Genomic DNA, 23278 nt, shown 5'->3' with positions numbered 1-23278 from the left:
AGATGATCGTGGACTTCAGGAATCAGTAGAGCTATCACCCCCTATCCACATTGACGGGACAGCAGTGGAGAAAGTGGAAAGTTTTAAGTTCCTCGGTGTACACATCACAGACAAACTGAAATGGTCCACCCACACAGACAGCGTGGTGAAGAAGGCGCAACAGCGCCTCTTCAACCTCAGGAGGCTGAAGAAATTGGGCTTGTCACCTAAAACCCTCACAAACCTTTACAGATGCACAATTGAGAGCATCCTGTCGGGCTGTATCACCGCCTAGTACGGCAACTGTACCGCCCACAACCGCAGGGCTCTCCAGAGGGTGGTGCGGTCTGCACAACGCATCACCGGGGACAAACTACCTGCCCTCCAGGACAACCACAGCACCCGATGTCACAGGAAGCCCAAAAAGATCATCAAGGACAACAACCACCCGAGCCACTGCCTGTTCACCCCACTACCATCTAGAAGGCGAGGTCAGTACAGAGGTCAGTACAAAACATCCTTCACTAACACAGAGAGGCTGCTGCCTACATACAGACTCGAAATCATTGGCCACTTTAATAAATGGATCACTAGTCACTTTAATAATGCCACTTTAATAATAATGTTTACATATCTTGCATTACTCATGCCATATGTATATACTGTATTTTATACCATCTTGCCTATGCCGCTTGGTTGTTGTTCATCCATATATAACATTCTTATTCCACCCCTTTACATGTGTGTGTATTAGGTAGTTGTGGAATTGTTAGATTACTTGTTGATATTACTGCACTGTCGGAACTAGAAGCACAAGCATTTCACTACACTCGCAATAACATCTGCTTACCATGTGTATGTGACCAATAAAATTTGACATGATTTGATTTGACTTGGAGGATACTGCGAAAAGTCTGCCTACAAGTCCCAGCCAGTCGGCGCCAACGACTCAAGTGGACAGCGAACCCAGCGGAGAGACCGGAGCTGCGCCAGGACGAAAAGAGGGAGTGGCTTCTCAGCCCAGCAGAGAGGTGGACCCAGCTCCAGAAATGCACACACCACAGAGAGAGGTGTGTATGCCCAGTAATAAAGACAGATAAAATTATGGACAGATAAACCAGAAAGATAAGCTCAGCTTCAGCAGCCTAGAACATCAGATTGTAAATGGACTGAAAAAAGAATACAGTGATTTAGAAATTAGAAGTAATCAGAGATGTGAGCCCATGGCTTAAGTTGAGGAGTTATCTGGAGTGAAAAACAGACATGACACTACTAGGGCTGTCCCAAACAAAAAAATAATAAGTAGTCTGATCAAGAGTAAGTAGTCTGATCTTTTGACCAATGGATTCGTACATTTTTAAATGTGTATGTTTCCATATATTGACACATCCCATGTGTTTTCATCAAATCTATTCACTGAGCTTGTTTGATGCTTTAAGCTCACGGTTTGGTTAAAGAACTAAGACACAACGAATGACAAGAGGGAGTCCGACCAGCAAATGGTTCGATTGTGCCAGGCTGGGCTCAGACTGGCACAATCTGTGAGAGAGAAAAAATTATGCTGAAAATATTAGTTTTTCGGATGTTGAAATGTGGCTCATTTTTGGTTCTAAATGAAAGGTGTTCATCAAAATAACAACACAATGTCAAATACAGGTATCCTAGTCAAATAATTAACATCCAATCACATTAACCGTTACTCCTTCGCAGTAACGTAGCTGCAATCAGTACAGATACCAACATGTGCAGCAGCTACGTTCCCGCGAGAGATTAACTTCTCTAGGATAGGGGTCAGCTTTCGGAATTTTGGATGAAAAGCGTGCCCAAATTAAACTGCCTGCTACTCATGCCCAGAAGCTAAGATATGCATATTATTAGTAGATTTGGAAAGAAAACCCTCTGAAGTTTCTAAAACTGTTTGAATCATGTCTGTGAGTATAACAGAACTTATTTGGCAGGCGAAAGAGGACAAACCATTCAGATCTTCTTATTTTTTTAGGTCAATCTTTTCAATGAGTTTTCATTGGGAATCCAGATTTCTAAGGGACCTTATTGCAGTTCCTATCGCTTCCACTGGATGTCAACAGTCTTTAGAAATTGGTTGAGGTTTTTCCTTTGAGAAATTAAGAATTAACACTGTTCAGAATGAGGGTAGAGGGAAGTGTACTCTTTGTTAGAGGCGCGTGACCAGAAAGCTAGCTACACTTTGTTTTCCTCCGGTATTGAACACAGTATATGCTGTCTTCAACTTTATCGATTATTTAACTTCTTGGAACTATAGGGGGTGCTGTTCCGCATTAGCATATTTGTGTCTCCAAATTAAACTGCCTCGTGCTAAATTCTTGATCGTACAATATGCATATTATTGTTATTATTGGATAGAAAACACCTTCTATAGAAGTTGGAATTTTGTCTCTGAGTGGTACAGAACAATTTCTACAGCACTTTTCATGACAGGGTTCAGATTTCAGAAATTTTTACCTCTGATCTGGAGTCTGTTTTTAAGGCGACAGTGAATGCTATGAAGAAACCGACACTGCCTACGTCTTCCTCTGGGTGTCTGTACGTCATCACGTTTTCAATGGAATCGATGGGACATTCACAGCCATTATAAAAGACCAAAATGTATAGAGACCGCCCTTTCTCGTCGTGCGCCTGAAGCGTGAAGGCCATCGGACTTGCCTCGTTCCAAATCGTTGTCTAACCAGCAATATTTCTCCGGTCATGTTTTCAGTCGTTATAGTTGTTAAAAACATCATAATGTAGTTAATTTGAACCGTTTTATAGCAATTATATCCGTTTAGTGCGATTTTGAGGAATTATTTGTTGTGCACTCTGAAACTGTGACACGTTTTGGGTGTCGGTCGTTGGTGGTGGACATTTCGAAGGACAGAGGACATCTATCGACCAAAAGACGTTTATAACATAGAAAGGATACATTGCCCAAGAATCTGATGGAAGAACAGCTCAAAGTAAGCAATATTTAAATGATAAATCGTGTTCTGTCGAAATATTTTAAACGCATATTTCGCCATTTTGTTTGGTATAGCTTCACTTGGCGAACCCTGTATTGAAAAGTAAGGATAATTTTAAAAATGTAAATCAGCGGTTGCATTAAGAACTAATTTGTCTTCGATTCCTGTCAACCCTGTATTTTTTAGTCAAGTATATGATTAGCTTTCAATTAAACTAGATCACTCTGATAGATGACGTCAGACATATTGAGGCTTGATTTCCTAGTATTTTATTGTGTAACCACGGTTTTGTATGGCTAAATATGCACCTTTTCGAACAAACTGTATATGTATATTGTAAAATGATGTTACAGGAGTGTCATCGGAAGAATTCTGAGAAGGTTAGTGAAAAAATTAATTATTTTGGCGGTGATTACGTTATAGCGCTCTTTGGCTGGAATCGATGCTCTGGTAACGTTTGCACATGTGTATGCTAACTTATCGATTTATTGTGTTTTCGCTGAAAAACGCTAGAAAATCTGAAATATGGTCTGAAATCACAAGAACTGGGTCTTTCCATTGCTATGCTTTGTCTATTTTATGAAATGTTTATGATGAGTAAATTGGTCTATACACGTTGCTCTATCTAGTAATCTAGTCGATTGCGATGGTCGGTGCAATTGTAAACTGTGATTTCTACCTGAAATATGCACTTTTTCTAACAAAAAACTATCCTATACCATGAATATGTTATCAGACTGTCATCTGAAGAGTTTTTTCTTGGTTAGTGGATATCAATATCTTAGTGAGCCGAATTGGTGATAGCACCTGAAGGAGTAAGAAACTGATGGAGTTAGAATAGTGGTGTATTTTGCTAACGTGTTTAGCTAATAGATTTACATATTTTGTCTTCCCTGTAAAACATTTAAAAATCTGAAATGGTGGCTTTATTCACAAGATCTGTATCTTTCATCTGGTGTCTTGGACTTGTGATTTAATGATATTTAGATGCTACTATCTACTTGTGAAGCTATGCTAGCTATGCTAATCAGTGTGTGGGGGATGGGGGTGCTCCCGGACCCGGTTAGAGGCTCGTTAGAGGTTAAGTAAAAAAATATCTAAAGTTGTATTACAAAAGTAGTTTGAAATGTTTGGACAAAGCTTACAGGTAACTTTTGAGATATTTTGTAGTCAAGCGCAAGTTGAACCAGCGTTTTTCTGGATCAAACGCCGCCAAATAAATCGACATTTGGATATATATCGACGAATTAATCGAACAAAAGGACCATTTGTGATGTTTATGGACATATTGGAGTAACAACAGAAGAAGCTCGTCAAGGTAAGGCCTGAATTATATCTTTATTTCTGTGTTTTGTGTCGCGCCTGAGGGTTGAAATACGAGGTCTGTATTTGTTTGCTTTGGTGTTATCCTCAGATAATAGCATTGTTTGATTTCGCCGTAAAGAATTTTTGAAATCTGAGGCATTGGCTGGATTCACAACAAGTGTAGCTTTAATTTGTATATTGAATGTGTGATTTCATCAAAGTTGAATTTTTATAGTAATTTATTTGAATTTGGCACTCTGCATTTTCACTGGATGTTGGCCAGTTGGGACGCAAGCGTCCCACATATCCCAGAGAGGTTAAGAAGTTGGAGCTCTTCTCTGTCTGCATTAACAAGGACAACACACAGGTCTTTCCATCATTGGATGATTTGTGTGCAAATGAACTCAACCTTACGGACAAATGTGATACAGCGAAGCACCTGAGTGAGTTTGGTGCGCAATTACACAGGTACTTTCCCGAAACGGATGACACAAACTGGATTCGTTATCCCTTTCATGCCCTGCCTCCAGTCCACTTACCAATATCTGAACAAGAGAGCTTCATCGAAATTGCAACCAGCAATTCTGTGAAAATTTTATTTAATAAGAAGCCACCGCCAGATCTCTGGATTGGGCTGCGCTCAGAGTATACTGCCTAGGCAAAACGCACTGTTAAGACACTGATGCCCTTTGCAACCACGTACCTATGTGAGAGTGCATTCTCTGCCCTCACTAGCATGAAAACTAAATACAGGCACAGACTGTGTGTGGAAAAGGGTAGTGAGGGTAGTGCTTACGGCCCAGTAGATCACTGGGGCCAAGCTTCCTGCCATCCTGGACCACTATACGAGGCGGTATCAGAGGAAGGCCCTAAAAACTGTCAGACCCCAGCCACCTTAGTCATAGACTGTTCTCTCTGCTACCGCACGGCAAGTGGTACCAGTGTGCCAAGTCTATGTCCAAGAGGCTTCTAAACAGCTTCTACCCCCAAGCCATAAGACTCCTGAAAAGCTAATCAAATGGCTACCCAGACTATTTGCCCCCCCAACACTGCTGCTACTCTGTTATTATCTATGCATAGCCACTTTAATAACCCTACCTGCATGTAATTAATTACTCGACACCAGTGCTCCCGGACATTGACTCTGAACCAGTACCCCCTGTATATAGCCCCGCTATTGTTATTTACTGCTACTCCTTAATTATTAGTTTTTCCTATCTCTTACTTTTTTGGGGGGGTATTTTCTTAAAACTACATTGTTGGTTAAGGGCTTGTAAGTAAGCATTCCACTGTAAGGTCTACCTATACCTGTTGTATTCGGCGAATGTGAGAAATAAAATTATCTGATTTGAAATTATTTAAGACAGAGACTCTCTCCAATACAACATTGCAGAGTTATGTGCATCCTTTCAAGCACACCCTTCTCATTAACCTGTGGTGAGTTATTCACAGTTTTTGATGAACAAATAAGGTTTCATATGTAAGATGGTTAAATAAAGAACAAAATTGATTATTATTATTTGTGCCCTGGTCCTATAAGAGCTTCTGTCACTTCCCACGAGCCGAAAACTCACATTCATTCTTATGTTTAATAAATGTATCGTATAGTGTGTGTGTGTGTGGCAGGCTTACAATGATGGCAAAAACACAATTTGAGAGTGCACTGACTCTGCTGCTAGAGGGGGTACGCAGCTGGAAGTTGAATGTTTGAAGGGGTACGGGTCTATAAAAAGTTTGGGTACCACTGCAGTAGCCTATTGAAGTATTGAAATATATTACTAAGTTACAGTATTAAGACTAAACAGGATGTGTTCTAAGACCTACAGCTCGATGGTAGTTATGCAAGGCTGCTATACTAAGCCTACTAAATGATAATGACATTCCTTATTATAATAATAAGGGGATATTATTATCATAAATATAATTTTTCCGACAATTTGGAACAGTGTAAACACTAAATAAATTATACAAAGTTAAAATAGTGTAAAGCCTTTATTACAGCAAAGCAAAGTTTAAAACAGCCAAATTTGTGAAATTGGTTACTTGACAGGGCGTTGCGTGAGGCTTTGTGCACACTGAATCAGTAGGCTATTAAACAAACACCCAAAACAGGCAACAGAAGCAGGATCTGTCTTATTTCTGTAGATAAATTGACTTATAAAGCGAGGCACATTTAACAGTTAGGCTGTTGATTTATAGACCTAATTAAATTTGGGTTTCCTCTCTCCTCACTTTTCTTAGACAATAAGGCAAGGGCTGTTTTCTCATCTCCTCATTCTGCTGCTGCCTCCACGGCATTGTTCTCAACACCAATATGCTGGTTAACTTTGCTATTATGCACATAGCAACATGGTCTAGGAAAAGGCACCAATTCAACAGCGCACTGATGATTTCAGATCCGTGGACAACAACCGCTATCCAACGAGGGAGAAAGCACATTTGTAATAAAATAATATTTTTATTAGTGTTGCACCATTGTTCTTATGAAACATAACCACATACAATTTCAGTAGCACGTCTTAGACTGATGGACTCTGCCATCCCAACGGCCTCCACAATTGAGCAGTCCACTCACAAGCGCAAATCAGACAGGTGTCTTTTTTTGCTACTGCTCGACTAAAGAAATCTTAGTCAACCAAAAGCCTATCGACCAAACAATCGACCAGTTGACTAAATGCGGTCAGCCCTACAATCTACACACTAAGGCAAATCTTGAGGACACATTATGCAGAGAAGGACGCCACTGAACTGTATCACAAGTTGAATTAGGCAACACAAGAGTCGGGAGAGTCCACCTTGGACTTCCTAGTCAGACTCTTCGACCTGAGACAGAAAGTGTTAGCCTCAGCTCGTGCCCAATCAGGACTGAAAAATGGCACAGAGTTAGAGCCAATGCCTGCAGGCCATTGTTTGTAACTGGATTAACAAATGATAACGTCAGGGCAGAGAGGAGAGTGCATTTCCAGAATATTAACACCAGTGCTGAACTTAGAAAATGCAAATTGCCCAGGGAAATTAGAGTGCGCGCATGCCAAATGCTGGGATTTCACTCAAGTTCACACTCACATGAGTGAACGCAGTACAGAGTGATGATAACAGACATAGTGGAGAGGAATGTGCACAGGTCGAGCCCCCACAGACCACAGTCCGAAAACGAAAGAAATACAATCGTCTCCCGGTTAAAATGTTTGCGAGCAATGAAGCAATCAAAGAACTGACCTGTCAGGTAGCATCATTAGTACAGTCAGTGCAGGGCCAGTGGGACAGTTTAGTTAGGAATTGCTCCAACAGAAAACCAAATACAACCAACAGAGAGAAAATAAAATGCAAAAGTTATGAGACTGGTCAACATTGCTACAAATGTGGCAGTGATAGCCATTGGGCAGTAGGATGTAGAATCAGGGGCCACGCACACCCATCAGGAAATGCCTGGGGTTCACAACCCTGGAGCGGGGAGTGACCTCAGATACATCTAGTTCCATCCAGGGTTGCAGCGGCTGCAGTGCAAAGGGAGTCAAGAGTCAAGAGTCAAGCGTCAAGAGAGGATGGGAATGTTAGCAACCTTGGCTAGCATTGTGGCGCGAATTCGACAGAAGAAATGGACATTCTAAAACCAAACAACAATTTATTCTGGACCAAGGACTCTTTGTACAACATTCTGTATAACATATGATGTTATTTCGTATTTCTGTGTAAAATGTTGAGTCCTATTCTCCGCCGTTTTGGTGAGCGCTATCTCGCAATAACGCATGCTGTATGTTATGGTAAAGTTATTTTTTAAAATCTAACACAGCGGTTGCATTAAGAACCAGTGTATCTTTCATTTGCCATACAACAAGTATTTTTATGTAAAGTTTATGATGAGTTCTTTGGTCAGATTAGGTGAGTGTCCAAAATATCTCCGGAGATTCTGGTGAATCGATGCTACGTATTCACAATGTATAATCAGGATTTGTAGCTCTAAATATGCACATTTTTAAACAAAACATAATTGTATTGTATAACATGATGTTATAAGACTGTCATCTGATGAATTTGTTCAAGGTTAGTGATTAATTCTATCTCTATTTTGTCGGTTTTGTGCAAGCTATTTTTTGCGGGGAATAAATTGCGTTGTGTGTTTGGCTACTGTAGTGAGCCAATAGAAATATATATTGTGTTTTCGCTGTAAAACACTTAAAAAATCGGAAATATTGGCTGGATTCACAAGATGTTTATCTTTCATTTGCTGTACACTATGTATTTTTCATAAATGTTTTATGATGAGTATTTATGTATTTCACGTTGCTCTCTGTAATTATTCTGGCTGCTTTGGTGCTATTTGTGATTGTGGCTGCAATGTAAAACTATGATTTATACCTCAAATATGCACATTTTCGAACAAAACATAAATGTATTGTATAACATGTTATAAGACTGTCATCTGATGAAGTTGTTTCTTGGTTAGTGACTAATTTTATCTCTATTTTGTCGGTTTTGTGAAAGCTACCTATGCAGTGGAAACATGGTGAAAATATGCGGTTGTGTGTTTGGCTATTGTAGTTAGCTAATAGAAATACATATTGTGTTTTCGCTGTAAAACATTTTAAAAATCGGAAATGATGGCTGGATTCACAAGATGTTTATCTTTCATTTGCTGTATTGSACTTGTGATTTCATGAAAATTATATTATATGATATCCCTGTCCCGTTAGGCTAGGCTATGCTAGTCAGCTTTTTTGATGAGGAGGATCCCGGATCCGGGATGGGTATTAAGTAAAGGTTATTAAGCTGCTGATTGTTCCAAAGTGTGCAAACAGGATCATTGTAAACAGCAAGGGCTCAGGTATCCATCACTCAAAGAAACACAATTTAGACCACTGGCAGAAATCTGATGGCATTCAATGGCACTGAAATTCCCTTTCTGGGTGTGATGGACATTTGTTTTAGTTTGCTTGATCCCAAAGCTGATGCCATTGCAGGAAAATAATTGATGATTCTTCTATTAGTCACAAATGAAAGACTGGAGAAACCAATCATTGGGTTTAATGCAATTGAAGAAATAGTAAAAACTAAAAGTAACAATGAGCCCTCAGAGCTGATGTATACAGTAAAGACGATAAGAAATGCACTTAAACTAGGAAACGGCAAGGCAAATAATCTACACAATCTGCTTCAGCACATGGAGGAATGCTTGCTTACAGCAGGCAAACGTGACTTTGTCATTCCAGGTTGACAAACAAAATGGATTCGTCCCTGTATCTCAAAAGAGGCCTCCTTCAATGATGAAATGGTGTTCTTTGAACCACACATAAGAGTGATCTGGGGCCTGGACCTACAAAGTCAGGTAGTGAAAACATCAAAACGCCCATCTCGAAACATTGCAGTAGTGAATACTACCACACATGACATTACCTTAGACAAACAGTGACAGGGACGTTACAAAGAGCGGTAGCGTGTCACCCAATTCCTGTGCACACATGAGATGCCCACCGGAGCCTGGCCCTGACACCGGTCACAGAGTGGTGGGACCCACCTGTAGCTATACAGCACTTGAACCAAGAACAGGCTTTAATCAAACAGATGCTCAGAAAGGAATCAATCATTTTTGCCAAAGATGACATCTGTATACCATATTTGGATGTGCTTATTATTTGTCGTCAGTCATTTGAACAACATGTGGAAGATGTCCGTCAGGTACTCAGGCAGCAAAATAAATGGGGTATTAAACTTAGGGCGGAATGAGGTCCGTTATTTAGGAAAAAATAATTTCTGCTGAGGGTTACAGAATGGATATTAAAGAAATTGTAGCAGTGCAAGAATTTGGTAAACAGGCCTCCAACAAACGTGAGAGAGCTGAGGAAACTACTGGGCTTTATAGGGTACTACAGGGGTTATGTATAGAACTTCACACAACATGCAAAATGTCTCTGATTTACTAGCAGTGAAGTCAGAGACCTCAGCATCCGGGAAGCGAAGGACCAAGATAGCTATACAGTCGGGACAGGCTCCGCCTCACCAAAAGTTATTTGGGAGGATGCGCACCAGAGAGCATTAGAACATTTCATGAGTGTGTTGATTAATCCAACTGTGCTTGATTACCCAGATTTCATGAACCCTTTTATTTGCACGTTGATGCCTCCGAAGAAGGATTGGGAGGTGTGTTATACCAAGAACAAAGTGGCAAACAGAGTCATTGGATATGGCTCCCGCACACTGACACAAGCAGAGACAAACTATCACCTTCACTCGGGGAAAGTGGAATTCTGGGCACGCAAATGGGCAGTGACAGAGCGGTTCCGAGATGACCTCTTTTATGCTCCCCTCTGTGACAGTGTACAGTGATAATAACCACTTGTCATGGGCTCTCGAGTGGCACAGCGGTCTAAGGCACTGCATCTCAAGAGGCTTCACTACAGTCCCTGGTTCGAGCTGTTGGTCCCGAACTTCATGAAATGGGTTTCCATGGCCAAGCAGCCGCACACAAGCCTAAGATCACCATGCTCAATGCCAAGCGTCGGATGAAATGGTGTAAAGCTCACCGCCATTGCACTCTGGAAAAGAGGAAACGCGTTCTCTGGAGTGATGAATCACGCTTCACCATTAGGCAGTCCGACGGACGAATCTGGGTTTGCGGATGCCAGGAGAACGCTACCGGCACCAATGCATAGTGCCAACTGTAAAGTTAGGTGGAGGAATAATGGTCTGGGGATGTTTTTCATGGTTTGGGCTAGGCCCCTTAGTTCCAGTGAAGGGAAATCTTAATGCTACAGCACACTGTACAATGACATTCTAGACAATTCTGTGCTTCCGACTTTATGAAAACAGTTTGGGGAAGGCCCATTCCAGTTTCAGCATGACAATGCCCCCTTGCACAAAGCGAGTGCACGCCCTCACTAAAGCTTGTGGCTGAATGGAAGCAACTCCCCATAGCAATGTTCCAACATCTAGTGGAAAGCCTTCCCAGAAGCCTGGAGGCTGTTATAGCAGCAAAGGGGGGAGCGACTCCATATTTATGCCTATGATTATGGAATGAGATTTTCGTCGAGCAGGTGTCCAGTCGTGGCCAAAAGTTTTGAGAATGACAAATATACATTTTCACAAAGTCTGCTGCCCCATTTTGTATGATGGCAATTTGCAAATACTCCAGAATGTTATGAAGAGTGATCACATGAATTGCAATTAATTGCAAAGTCCCTCTTTGCCATGCAAATGAACTGAATCCCCCCCCAAAAAATTCCACTGCATTTCAGCCCTGCCACAAAAGCTGAGAATCAGTGATTCTCTCGTTAACACAGGTGTGAGTGTTGACGAGGACATGGCTGGAGATCACTCTGTCATGCTGATTGAGTTCGAATAACAGACTGGAAGCTTCAAAAGGAGGGTGGTGCTTGGAATCATTGTTCTTCCTCTGTCAACTATGGTTACCTGCAAGGAAACACGTGCCGTCATCATTGCTTTGCACAAAAAGGGCTTCACAGGCAAGGATATTGCTGCCAGTAAGATTGCACCTAAATCAACCATTTATCGGATCATCAAGAACTTCAAGGAGAGCGGTTCAATTGTTGTGAAGAAGGCTTCAGGGCACCCAAGAAAGTCCAGCAAGCGCCAGGACAATCTCCTAAAGTTGATTCAGCTGCGGGATCGGGGCACCACCAGTACAGAGCTTGCTCAGGAATGGCAGCAGGCAGAAGACTTTTGGAGGACGGCCTGGTGTCAAGAAGGGCTGCAAAGAAGCCACTTCTCTCCAGGAAAAACATCAGGGACAGACTGATATTCTGCAAAAGGTACAGGGATTGGACTGCTGAGGACTGGGGTAAAGTAATTTTCTCTGATGAATCCCCTTTCCGATTGTTTGGGGCAGCCGGAAAAAAGCTTGTCCGGAGAAGACAAGGTGAGCGCTACCATCAGTCTTGTGTCATGCCAACAGTAAAGCATCCTGAGACCATTCATGTGTGGTTGTTGCTTCTCAGCCAAGGGAGTGGGCTCACTCACAATTTTGCCTAAGAACACAGCCATGAATAAAGAATGGTACCAACACATCCTCCGAGAGCAACTTCTCCCAACCATCCAGGAATAGTTTGGTGACGAACAATGCCTTTTCCAGCACGATGGAGCACCTTGCCATAAGACAAAAGTGATAACTAAGTGGCTCGGGGAACAAAATATCAATATTTTGGGTCCATGGCCAGGAAACTCCAGACCTTAATCCCACTGAGAACTTGTGGTCAATCCTCAAGAGGCGGGTGGACAAACAAAACCCCACAAATTCTGACAAACTCCAAGCATTGGTTATGCAAGAATGGCCTGCCATCAGTCAGGATGTGGCCCAGAAGTTAATTGAAAGCATGCCAGGGCGGATTGCAGAGGTCTTGCATTCTGCATGAGCCTGCCCATGATCTTGCCCCACAGTTCAGACGGGCAGAGGAGGCCTTCTCTACGGCTGGCCATGCTTTCCTCCTGGCTACCCCAACCCCGGCCAACAGCTCTGCACCATCCGCAGCTACTTTTTCCGAGCCTCCCCAGCTTCTCCTTCACCCAAATCCAGATCGCAGATGTTCTGAAAGAGCTGCAAAACCTGGACCCGTACAAATCAGCTGGGTTAGACAATCTGGACCCTCTCTTTCTAAAATTATTCAACCTCTCTTTCATATCGGCCGAGATCCCTAAAGATTGGAAAGCTGCCGCGGTCATCCCCCTCTTCAAAGGGGGTGACACTCTAGACCCAAACTGTTACAGACCTGTATACATCCTGCCCTGCCTTTCTAACATTTTCGAAAGCCAAGTTAACAAACAGATCACCAACCATTTCGAATCCCACCGTACCTTCTCCGCTGTGCAATCCGGTTTCTGAGCTGGTCATGGGTGCACCTCAGCCACGCTCAAGGTCCTAAACGATATCATAACCCGCCATCGATAAAAGACAGTACTGTGCAGCCGTCTTCATCGACCTGGCCAAGGCTTTCGACTCTTTTTTGTCACTAAACAGTCCCCCATATTACTTCCATTTATTTTTGCAACTGGTACAGGGGGACCTTCAGACGAGTCTTGTGAGGCCTGTGGGCATCCTAGAGCAAACTGATCGGACACTACAGACAGAAGATGTCAAATCGACTGTGCCAACTTCAAACGAGTCCCAAGACGCTTTTGGGGGTCGTAGAGCAAAACGGTGAACACCATCGTGTTACTCAGAGTCCTAGTCTCATCTTTCCATAGAAGGGTCAAAATAGTTTGTAGGCCAAACCATTCAGACGCTAGAGCCGATTTTGTGAGAAGACCAATTTTCGGGATGTCTCATGGTCTGACAAACACTGCTCTAGCTCGGTCACCTTTTACCGCAGATTAGGAAGTGTTACATAGGCCTATGCGGTGGATTTAGAAGCATAATCCAAAAACGGATATATCTTGCTTAAACTGATAGATTTTTAAGGGGATTTTTTAATTATTATAATTCTATTTCTGCAGGGGAGTGGACATCGACTCTAGGGGGTTAACCTCAGACCTTATTTTCAGAGTTTATCTAAAAACCCTACAAAATTCCCTTTCATTTCCCCAAAGGCTTAGACCAACAAGCCATTGCTAACTCATTTCTGTTTTTTAGGACTATAAGCTGGCAAGATTTATTTTGTAATTGTAGAGTAATCATTGTAAAAAATGTCCTCCCGGGCCATTACGTTCTATTGACATGGCATATTGTAGTCTGCTTCTAGATACACCCATCAAGGCATTCTAAACTATTGACAATGGCTGAATATCAACTACAATCACTTCTATAAACAGCGCAGTGATTTCCTCACGGTCCCTTATCGCACTTCTTTTGTGTGAAGCCGTCTAATGTCTGTTGTTGTGGGGCCTGCGCTGCTGCCAGTAACGGTTTGGTTGTCATTGTGTGTCCCTTTCAGATGGTTAAGCATTGCGCCTGTACTACCATTACACCTCGCTAAGTTTGCATTTCACCATCGTCTCATTTAACTTTCAAAGTATTGCCATACAGGACTTTGCTGCCGTTTCTTGCTTTTCTCTGCCATTTTTCAACTGTTAATGACAATGACGAGCGGAGTGCTTTATATCAGTTTTTCGGAGGATTTTTTCTTTAACGATCTCAATTTAGTTTAAACGTTCACACCCCTAGTATGTGTCTGAGCAGTTAGCACACTCACCAGGCCAGGGAGAGTCCAGCCAGTGCTTGATGTGGAGGATCTTCTCATCCTTGGAGCGAACATGTGCCTCCTCACAGATCTTATCATACTTGGCTATCTCCTCCTGTAGAGAGGGAGATGAGGGTGGGGGCAGACATGGAGATAGATGGTCACCACAAGACTCTGTTCTATGTAGTGTGTGTGTGTGTGTGTGTGTGGGTGGTGTGTGTGTGTGTGTGTGTGTGTGTGTGTGTGTGTGTGTGTGTGTGTGTGTGTGTGTGTGTGTGTGTGTGTGTGTGTGTGTGTGTGTGTGGGTGGGATCGGGTCAGAGCGGTCAAGCCCTGACCTCGTACTCCTGTCTCGAGACGGCGCCCTCGGCGATTAGCTTCTCGCCATACTTCTGCATCACTCCCTTCTGCTTCTTGATCTGCTTGTACATCAGGGGCTGGGTAAACATGGGCTCGTCCATCTCATTGTGGCCCAATCGCCGGTAGCACACCTGCCGACACAAAAACATTACTGCTGCTGCTTGATAAACACAAAACCGCACACACAGTGATAATGATGACTGCTGTGGACATGGGTCATAAGGCGGGGGTTACACTGGTACTCCTGCATACGTGAGTAATTAGACAGATTTCCCTATTTATTTCCCCTAACCTCTATGGTGTAATGTGTGTGTACTATGTGTATGACATGAGTAATGTGCTATGTATGTATTATGTTTAGTGTATTATGTTTAATTTGTATATTGCAGTACTGTGTGTCAAAGACAAATGTGTGTCAAATGTCCCCTTGGGGACATTAAAGTTCATCCTATCCTATAACCACAGTGAGTTGAACTTAATTATAATTTCCAGGGAGTGGGGAACTCTTACTCACCAGGTCCACCACCACGTCCTTGTGGAAGGTGGCTCTCCACTCGGCCGCCACGTTGCACACGTACACCACAGCCTCAGGGTCGTCAGCGTTGACATGGAAGATGGGAGCATTGACCACCCTGGCCACGTCAGTGGGGTACGGAGAGGAACGCGCCATACGGGGGTCAGTGGTGAAGCCAATCTAGGGGTAGACAGGGTAATATGGTTAGCATGCCATCCATCCACACCACTAATGGTTTCCTGGCATGGCTGTAACCCACGTGGAACAAAGTCTATTTCTATCTTCTCCAGACCAGGTGTGGTCTGTGGTTAGCTTGGTGTGAGTGTGTGTCTGCACCTGGTTGTTGACAACCACGTGCACCGTGCCGTGAGTGGAATAGGAGGGCAGGTCGCTGAGATGGAAGGTCTCGTACACGACGCCCTGGCCGGCGAAGGCAGCATCACCGTGCATCAGGATAGACATCACCTGGAACACAAACAATCCAACTTCAAAAACCATTTACAACCCAATATTTAAGGTAATAATGCAACAGATAAAGTCAGATTGGTGAAACCGATATGGTGAAAAACATAGTTTCACTCATCCGTTACATATCAGTGTGTATGTGAAGGGTAGAAAAAGGTGCATTTCTTTTTGTTGCTGCCGAAACCTGGGATTGAACCTTAAGGGTGCATTTTTTACAGAACAAAAAAGGACAATGATCTTTACAAGGACTTCCAACACTTTGAGAAAATGCATATATCGCTATTCAAACTGCATTTTAAACCAGCTGTGTCAGTCAGTGGGTTGGTACCTTGTGTCCCTCTGTGTCTCCACAGTAGAATTGCTCGGCCTTGGTCTTGCCCTGCACCACGGGGTCCACGGCCTCTAGGTGGGAGGGGTTAGCCATGAGGGACAGGGTGATGTTGCGGTCCGTCACACGGTTGATCCTCCTGTGGTACATTCCCAGGTGGTACTTTACGTCTCCAGAGCCCTGAAAGAACACAGCCATATCCCACTGAAAGCAGTTGTATTGGATTGATTACATAATCGAGAATTCCCATGCAGTGGGTGGGCTAGATGGGACTCGCCTCATCAGCAGCCTCCAGCTTGGAGTCAAACTGGCAGAAGATTTGCTCCAGCTCCTTGCGGATGACGTTGGCCAGGACGTTCAGACGACCCCTAAAAAACGAGGAGCACTTGTCAGATAAGGCAGACAGTGAAACCACTTAGCAGAAACTCAAGCGTTCCTGTTGTTACCTACCTGTGTGGCATGCCCATGACAATGTTCTCCACACCCTTCTCGCTGGACTTGTCAATGATGGTCTTGAGGGCGGGGATCAGAGACTCGCAGCCCTCCAGGCCGAACCGCTTCTCTGATGACCACTTCCTCTGGAGAAACTCCTCGAACCTGCGGTACACAGCATACGGCGTCAGCACACAGCCATATCCCTTTGGAGAGAAGGACTCCTTTGATATTAGTGTGTAGGATTAGCACAATGTAGTGTTGCACGGTATACCGAAACTTCTGAACTTTTTCGATACTAGAACATGAATAATGGTTCAGTAGTAGAATGTGTGTTACTTTCGGCACTTCTATCAATTAAGTCTCGCTTCGTATACTGACTGAGCGGATCATGTCTGTCTAGTAATTTGTCCGAATTTTCTCAAGGAGGCAATAGTAGGCTGTGGTACTTGCTCTTGCGCATGCAATGTTGCATCAGCTGAAACAGAGCAAGCCACTTCTAAGAAGCAAAGAGAACAAGAGAAGACTGGTAGAGACATAGGGCTTCTGACAACAAAACGAGGAATGAACAGCAGAATCAGACAACCCCATTGTAGAATAGTTAACCTAGTCAGCTTGTCGTTGCGCGCTCCATGCGAGAAATAAATATTCCTCTAGAGGTGCATTCAAGTTGCGAGTTCAAAAAGGGAGAGCGCCATGCATTCTGATAAGCAGACAATGCACCACATTTCTTAATGCAAAAATCGGGAAAAACCCTCCCCCCACTTTGTTAAAAAGAGAGGGGATCCCAGGTTCCCATTATTACTTCATTTATTTCTCAACTCCTAAAAATTTGCACAAACTGCACTGTTTTAAGAGTATCAGCATAGGTAGGTGTGTTAGCGCTCCCGAAACTGTAATTTTGGCGTTCCAGTTCAACACTTACCTGCTCTGTCGCAGTCTACCATTAAAAACAATTGAAGACCACACACGGAAAAGTCATGCTATTTGTGTTTGAGCAATATAATTGGCCGTTCATTCAATCACCACCATGCTCCCGAAAGTCACAACTTTCCCAATCAGTAGACTATGAGTCTACACATCATACACAAGCTGACCAGAGCAAAAAGAAGCACCCATCAATCTGCTCACTGAACTTATTTACTTAAGGAAAGTGATTTACAAAAGTAAACCTTCAATAGCGGACATACTAGCAATATGCTGTTGACAGTCTGCAAAAAGAAGGCTACAAAAAATAAAAAACCAGCAAGTCGATATCTCTTTAAGAACGTTTGTCTTAAAGAGGCAGCATCCTATTCTCAAAATGACTTACTTTAGAGATAAAATGAATGCAATTAATCAAATGCAATTCTAAGGAATTCAGTAATGACTTGCATTGCTAAATTATATTACTGTTTTTTTAATATATATCATAATAACCAAATATAGCCTATTAAACCTCTAAAAGTCTATGCCGTGGTGGGGGGGATTGTAACATATGGAATTGTTTTAAGATGTTCATACCATGGATCATTTAAAATTTTAGGTATCTCAAACAAGTATTTGTGTTAAACAAATCAAAATATAGATTCTTCAAAGTAGCCACCCGTTGCCTTCATGACAGCTTTGCCCACTGATTTGTTTAACACTTTTTTGGTTACTACATGATTCCATATGTGTAATTTCATAGTTTTAATATCTTCACTATTATTCTACAATGTAGAAAATAGTAAAAAATAAAAACACTGGAATGAGTAGGTATCCAAACTTGACTGGTAATGTATTTTCATAAAAAGTTATTTTTGTGAATTTATCGATACTATTACATCTTTCCACAAGACACAGTCCCAACACAAATCTAGGGTTGCTACCCAAGCGGGGTGGTCATTCGTTCTATCGGTACGGTTACTAGAGACGCAACCCAGTCGTTCAGTCTTTTTGTTCTGTATCTATGGACGCAACCCAGTCGTTTGTTCAAAATGTTCCATTGTCATAATGGCTGGCAACGTTCTTATCCCTTGTCTAGCTAGCAAGCAAGCAACTACGGCTAATTTACATCCACCTCAAAAAGTGCAGCCAGAATAACAGCAAAGTAGCTGCATTTGCATTTGTTTAAACTGTTTTCAAGTGACATTTATTTGGATACATCCATAACAATGAGCTAATGAGGCAAGATTTTGCCTGACATAGAAAATGTGCTCACTCGTCAGGACACTGTAGTTCAGAAGAGATAGCCAACAACACAGCTAACACAATCAATTAAAATTGAAGCTGGAAAGACTGCAAACTAGCTGCACTTCGTTTCATTTTACCTTTTTTATATTTACATTTCTTTGTATACATATATCCATAAAAATTATGCCATCTGGTTCATGATTTCGACTGGCTGAGAAAAGCTGCCTGCCTGTCTCATCCCGACACGTTCATTACTATGGGACAGCTGGAGATCGAATTTGAATATTGAAACACTGTTGCAGATTTCAGAGAGACAAACAGCAATATTTATACAAATCTCTGCTGTTGAAAACTAAATGTTAAGTCTAAAAGAAATGTGAGATAATGTCGAGATGCTTTTTATAGTGGAGATCAAGTTTATAAAGTGCCTGGCTGGGCTGATGAGACAGTGAATCGTGCAGTCAGATGGAACAGAGTAAATAGGCATTTTAACGTCAGATTTAGCTGGTGGTAACTTGTGGAAGACACCGGCTGGAATGCTGTTGTAACCAATCAGCATTCAGGATTAGACCCACCCGTTGTATAATGCCCATAGAAACGCATTGAATAAATTGTAAAAAAAAAACAAAAAAAAGGTATCCTAAGGAATAAGGTTTTGAAGTGTCTGTACTATTTCTAAGCTATATAAGAAAGCTCAGGAAATATTTAAAAAAAATTGTACACATATTTAACCCCTTATTTTTGTTGGCACAACACTGCCTCCGTACTTCCATTCATTTGTATGGGTTACCTTCAGATGAGTCCCGTGACACTTGTGGGGGTTGTAGAGCAAAATGGAGAACACCATCATGTTGGTGAGAATCACCTTTCCATAGTATTTTTTTTTTTTTGATGGGCCAAACCGTTCAGATGCTACAGACATTTGGGAGAAGAACGATTTTAGAGATGTCTCATGGTCTGACAAACACCGCTGTAGCTTGGCCACCTTCCACCGCAGATGCGGAATACCGACATAGGCGGATGCGGTGGCTTGAGACCCAGCCCATGCAAAACAAAACAGATCTCTAGTTTAACCTGATGTATTTTGATGAGGATTTTTTTTAAATATGTTACTTAAAATTGACGCACAGCTGTGTCAATAGATTAAGGATTAGTTCTTAGATCGCGATTAAATAATTAAGACTCATGTTTGGTCAAGTTATTTATATATATAACCCCTATGCATGTTGTGCTATTTTTACAGCACAGTACTGGGTTACCTGTTGGCACTGAGGTGGCGTGCCCTAGTAGAAAAACAACTGTGTGCAGCTCACCCTGCACTATCAGCTCCAATATAAATAACATGACCAAATCTACTTCTGATAAGCTTCCCAGTAAATCATTAAAAACAATCAAGCAACCCAGAAAAGTGCTAAAAAATAGCTCATATCATATGCAGTCTGAGAAACAAGGTCCACGAAGTCAATAACTTGATTGTAACAGACGACAATCATATTCTGACTATCTCTGAAACTCACTTAGATAATACCTTTGATGATACAGTGATATCAACAGAGAAGTATATTTTCTGGGTTATTTAAATACTGACTGGCTCTCATCAAGCTGCCCACTCAAGAAAATGCTTCAAACTGTAACCAGTGCCTGCAATCTGGTTCAGGTTGTCAGTCAACCTACCAGGGTATTTAAAAAAAGCACAGGAATGAAATCATCAACATGTATTGATCACATATTTACTAATGCTGCAGAAATTTGCTTTAAAACAATATCAAAATCCATAGGATGTAATGATCACAATATAGTAGCCATATCTAGGAAAACCAAAGTTCCAAAGCTGGGCCTAATGTAGTGTATAAGAGGTCATACAATAAGTTTTGTAGTGATTCATATGTTGATTTAAATAATATTTGCTGGTCTGTGGTGTGTAATGAGGAGCAACCAGACGCTGCACTTGACACATTTGAAATWGCTTACTCCAGTTCTAATAAGCCCGCACCCTTTAAGAAAATGACTGTAAAAACTGTTAAATCCCCTTGGATTGATGAGGAATTGAAAAATTGTATAGTTGAGAGGGATGAGGCAAAGGGTATGGCAAATAAGTCTGCAGCCCAACTGACTGGCAAACGTACTGCAAATTAAGAAATCAGGTGACTAAACTACATAAAAAATAAACTATAACATGAAACAAATATAAATGATATAAGGAAAGAAAGTAAAAAGCTTTGGAGCACCTTAAATAACATTTTGGGGAAAAAAGCCAACTCTGCTCCATCATTCATTGAATCAGATGGCTCATTCATCACAAAACCCACTGATATTACCAACTACTTTAAATAATTTTTAAATTGGCAAGATCAGCAAACTGGGATGACATGCAAGCAACAAAAGGGATGACATCCAAGTATATCGGACTAAATTATGAAAGACAAGAATTGTACTTTTGAATTCCATAAAGTCAGTGTCGAAGAGGTGCAGTTAGTTTCGGAATGGGTAGCAAGGAATAAGATAGTCCTAAATATTAACAAAACTAAATGAATTGTATTTGGGACAAATCATTCACTAAACCCTAAACCTCAACTACATCTCGTAATGAATCATGTGGAAATGTATCAAGTTGAGGTGACTAAACTGCTTGGAGTAACCCTGGATTGTAAACTGTCAGGGTCAAAAACATATTGATACAACAATAGCTAAGATGGGGGGATGTCTGTCCATAATAAAACGCGGCTCTGCCTTCTTAACAACACTATCAACAAGGAAGGTCTTAAAGGCCCTAGTTTTGTCGCACCTAGACTACTGTTCAGTCGTTGTGGTCGAGTGCCACAGAGACAGACTAGGGAAAAGTGCAGTTGGCTCAGAACAGGGCAGCAAGGCTGGCCCTTAAAAGTACACGGCGCGCTAACAATGACATGCATGTCAATCTCTCGGCTCAAAGTGGAAGAGAGATTGACTTCATCACTACTTGTTTTTGAAAGAGGTGCTGACAAGCTGAATGTACCGAGCTGTCTGTTGACAATACGAGCACACAGCTTGTACACGCATGCATACCCCACAAGACATGCCACCAGAGGTCTCTTCACAGTCCACAAGTCCAAAACAGACTATGGGAGGCACACAGTAGTACAAAGAACCATGACTACATGGAACTACAGTTGAAGTCGGAAGTTTACATACACTTAATTTGAAGTCATCAAAACTCGTTTTTCAACCACTCCACAAATTTCTTGTTAACAAACTGTAGTTTTTGCAAGTTGATTTCGACATATACTTTGCGCATGACCCAAGTAATTTTTCCAACATTTGTTTATGGACAGATTATTTCACTTATATTTCACTATCACAATTCCAGTGGGTCAGCCGTCATACCGCTCAGGAAGGAGAAGTGTTCTGTCTCCTAGAGATGAACATACTTTGGTGCGAAAAGTGAAAATCAATCCCAGAACAACAGCAAAGGACCTTGTGAAGATGTTGGCGGAAACCGGAACAAAGGTATCTATATCCACAGTAAAACGAGTCCTATATCGACATAACCTGAAAGGCCGCTCAGCAAGGAAGAAGCCACTGCTCCAAAACCGCCATAAAAAAGCCAGACTACGGTTTGCAACTGCACATGGGGACAAAGATTGTACTTTTTGGAGAAATGTCCTCTGGTCTGATGAAACAAAATTGGCCATAATTGCCATAAAGACCATCGTTATGTTTGGAGGAAAAAGGGGGAGGCTTGCAAGCCGAAGAACACCATTCCAACCGTGAAGCACAGGAGTGGCAGCATCATGTTGTGGGGGTGCTTTGCTGCAGGAGGGACTTGTGCACTTCACAAAATAGATAGCATCATGAGCGAGGAAAATTATGTGCATATATTGAAGCAACATCTCAAGACTTCAGTCAGGAAGTTAAAGCTTGGTTGCAAATCGGTCTTCCAAATGGACAATGACCCCAAGCACACTTTCAAAGTTGTAGCAAAATGGCTTAAGGACAACAAAGTCAAGGTATTGGAGTGGCCATCACAAAGCCCTGACCTCAATCCTATAGAACATTTGTGGACAGAACTGAAAAAGCGTGTCTGAGCAAGGAGGCCTACAAACCTGACTCAGTTACACCAGCTCTGTCAGGAGGAATGGGCCAAAATTCACCCAACTTATTGTGGTAAGCTTGTGTGGAAGGCTACCTGAAATGTTTGACCCAAGTTAAACAATTTAAAGGCAATGCTACCAAATACTAATTAAGTGCGTGTAAACTTCTGACCCACTGGGAATGTGATGAAAGAAATCAAAGCTGAAATAAATCCTTCTCTACTATTATTCTGACATGTCACATTCTTAAAACAAAGTGGTGATCTTAACTGACCTAAGACAGGGAATTTTTACTAGGGTTAAATGTCAGGAATTTAAATGTATTTGGCTCAGGTGTATGTACACTTCCGACTTCAACTGTATATTCCACATCAGGTAACTGATGCAAGAAGTAGAGTCAGATTTTTATAAACAGGTAAAAATACACCTTATGGAACAACAGGGACTGAAGAGACAGACAACGGTACAGACACATGCATACGCACACATTGTGATACTGTTGTATGGTGATACTAAACATTTTGTATTGTAGATATGTAGTGGTGTAATAATGTTATATGATGTACTGAT

General features: G+C 41.9%; 1 protein-coding gene across 6 annotated transcripts in view; it reads right to left on the bottom strand.

Annotated features, from left to right (window-relative positions):
- The window catches only part of LOC112080392 (2-oxoglutarate dehydrogenase complex component E1), a 123122-nt gene that overhangs the window by 34682 nt on the left and 65162 nt on the right, over positions 1–23278 (bottom strand). For all 6 annotated transcript variants that reach the window (XM_070442542.1, XM_070442540.1, XM_070442541.1 and 3 more), the window contains 7 exons: positions 16503–16649; positions 16330–16420; positions 16053–16232; positions 15596–15724; positions 15260–15439; positions 14724–14876; positions 14399–14501 (listed from right to left, as the gene is read on the bottom strand). In XM_070442542.1, the coding sequence (XP_070298643.1) occupies positions 14399–14501; positions 14724–14876; positions 15260–15439; positions 15596–15724; positions 16053–16232; positions 16330–16420; positions 16503–16649 (983 nt within the window). The remainder of the gene's footprint in view (positions 1–14398; positions 14502–14723; positions 14877–15259; positions 15440–15595; positions 15725–16052; positions 16233–16329; positions 16421–16502; positions 16650–23278) is intronic.

Source organism: Salvelinus sp. IW2-2015, unplaced genomic scaffold, assembly GCF_002910315.2.
Source record: "Salvelinus sp. IW2-2015 unplaced genomic scaffold, ASM291031v2 Un_scaffold16312, whole genome shotgun sequence".
Lineage (NCBI taxonomy): Eukaryota > Metazoa > Chordata > Actinopteri > Salmoniformes > Salmonidae > Salvelinus > Salvelinus sp. IW2-2015.
This window is presented reverse-complemented; position numbering and strand designations above follow the sequence as displayed.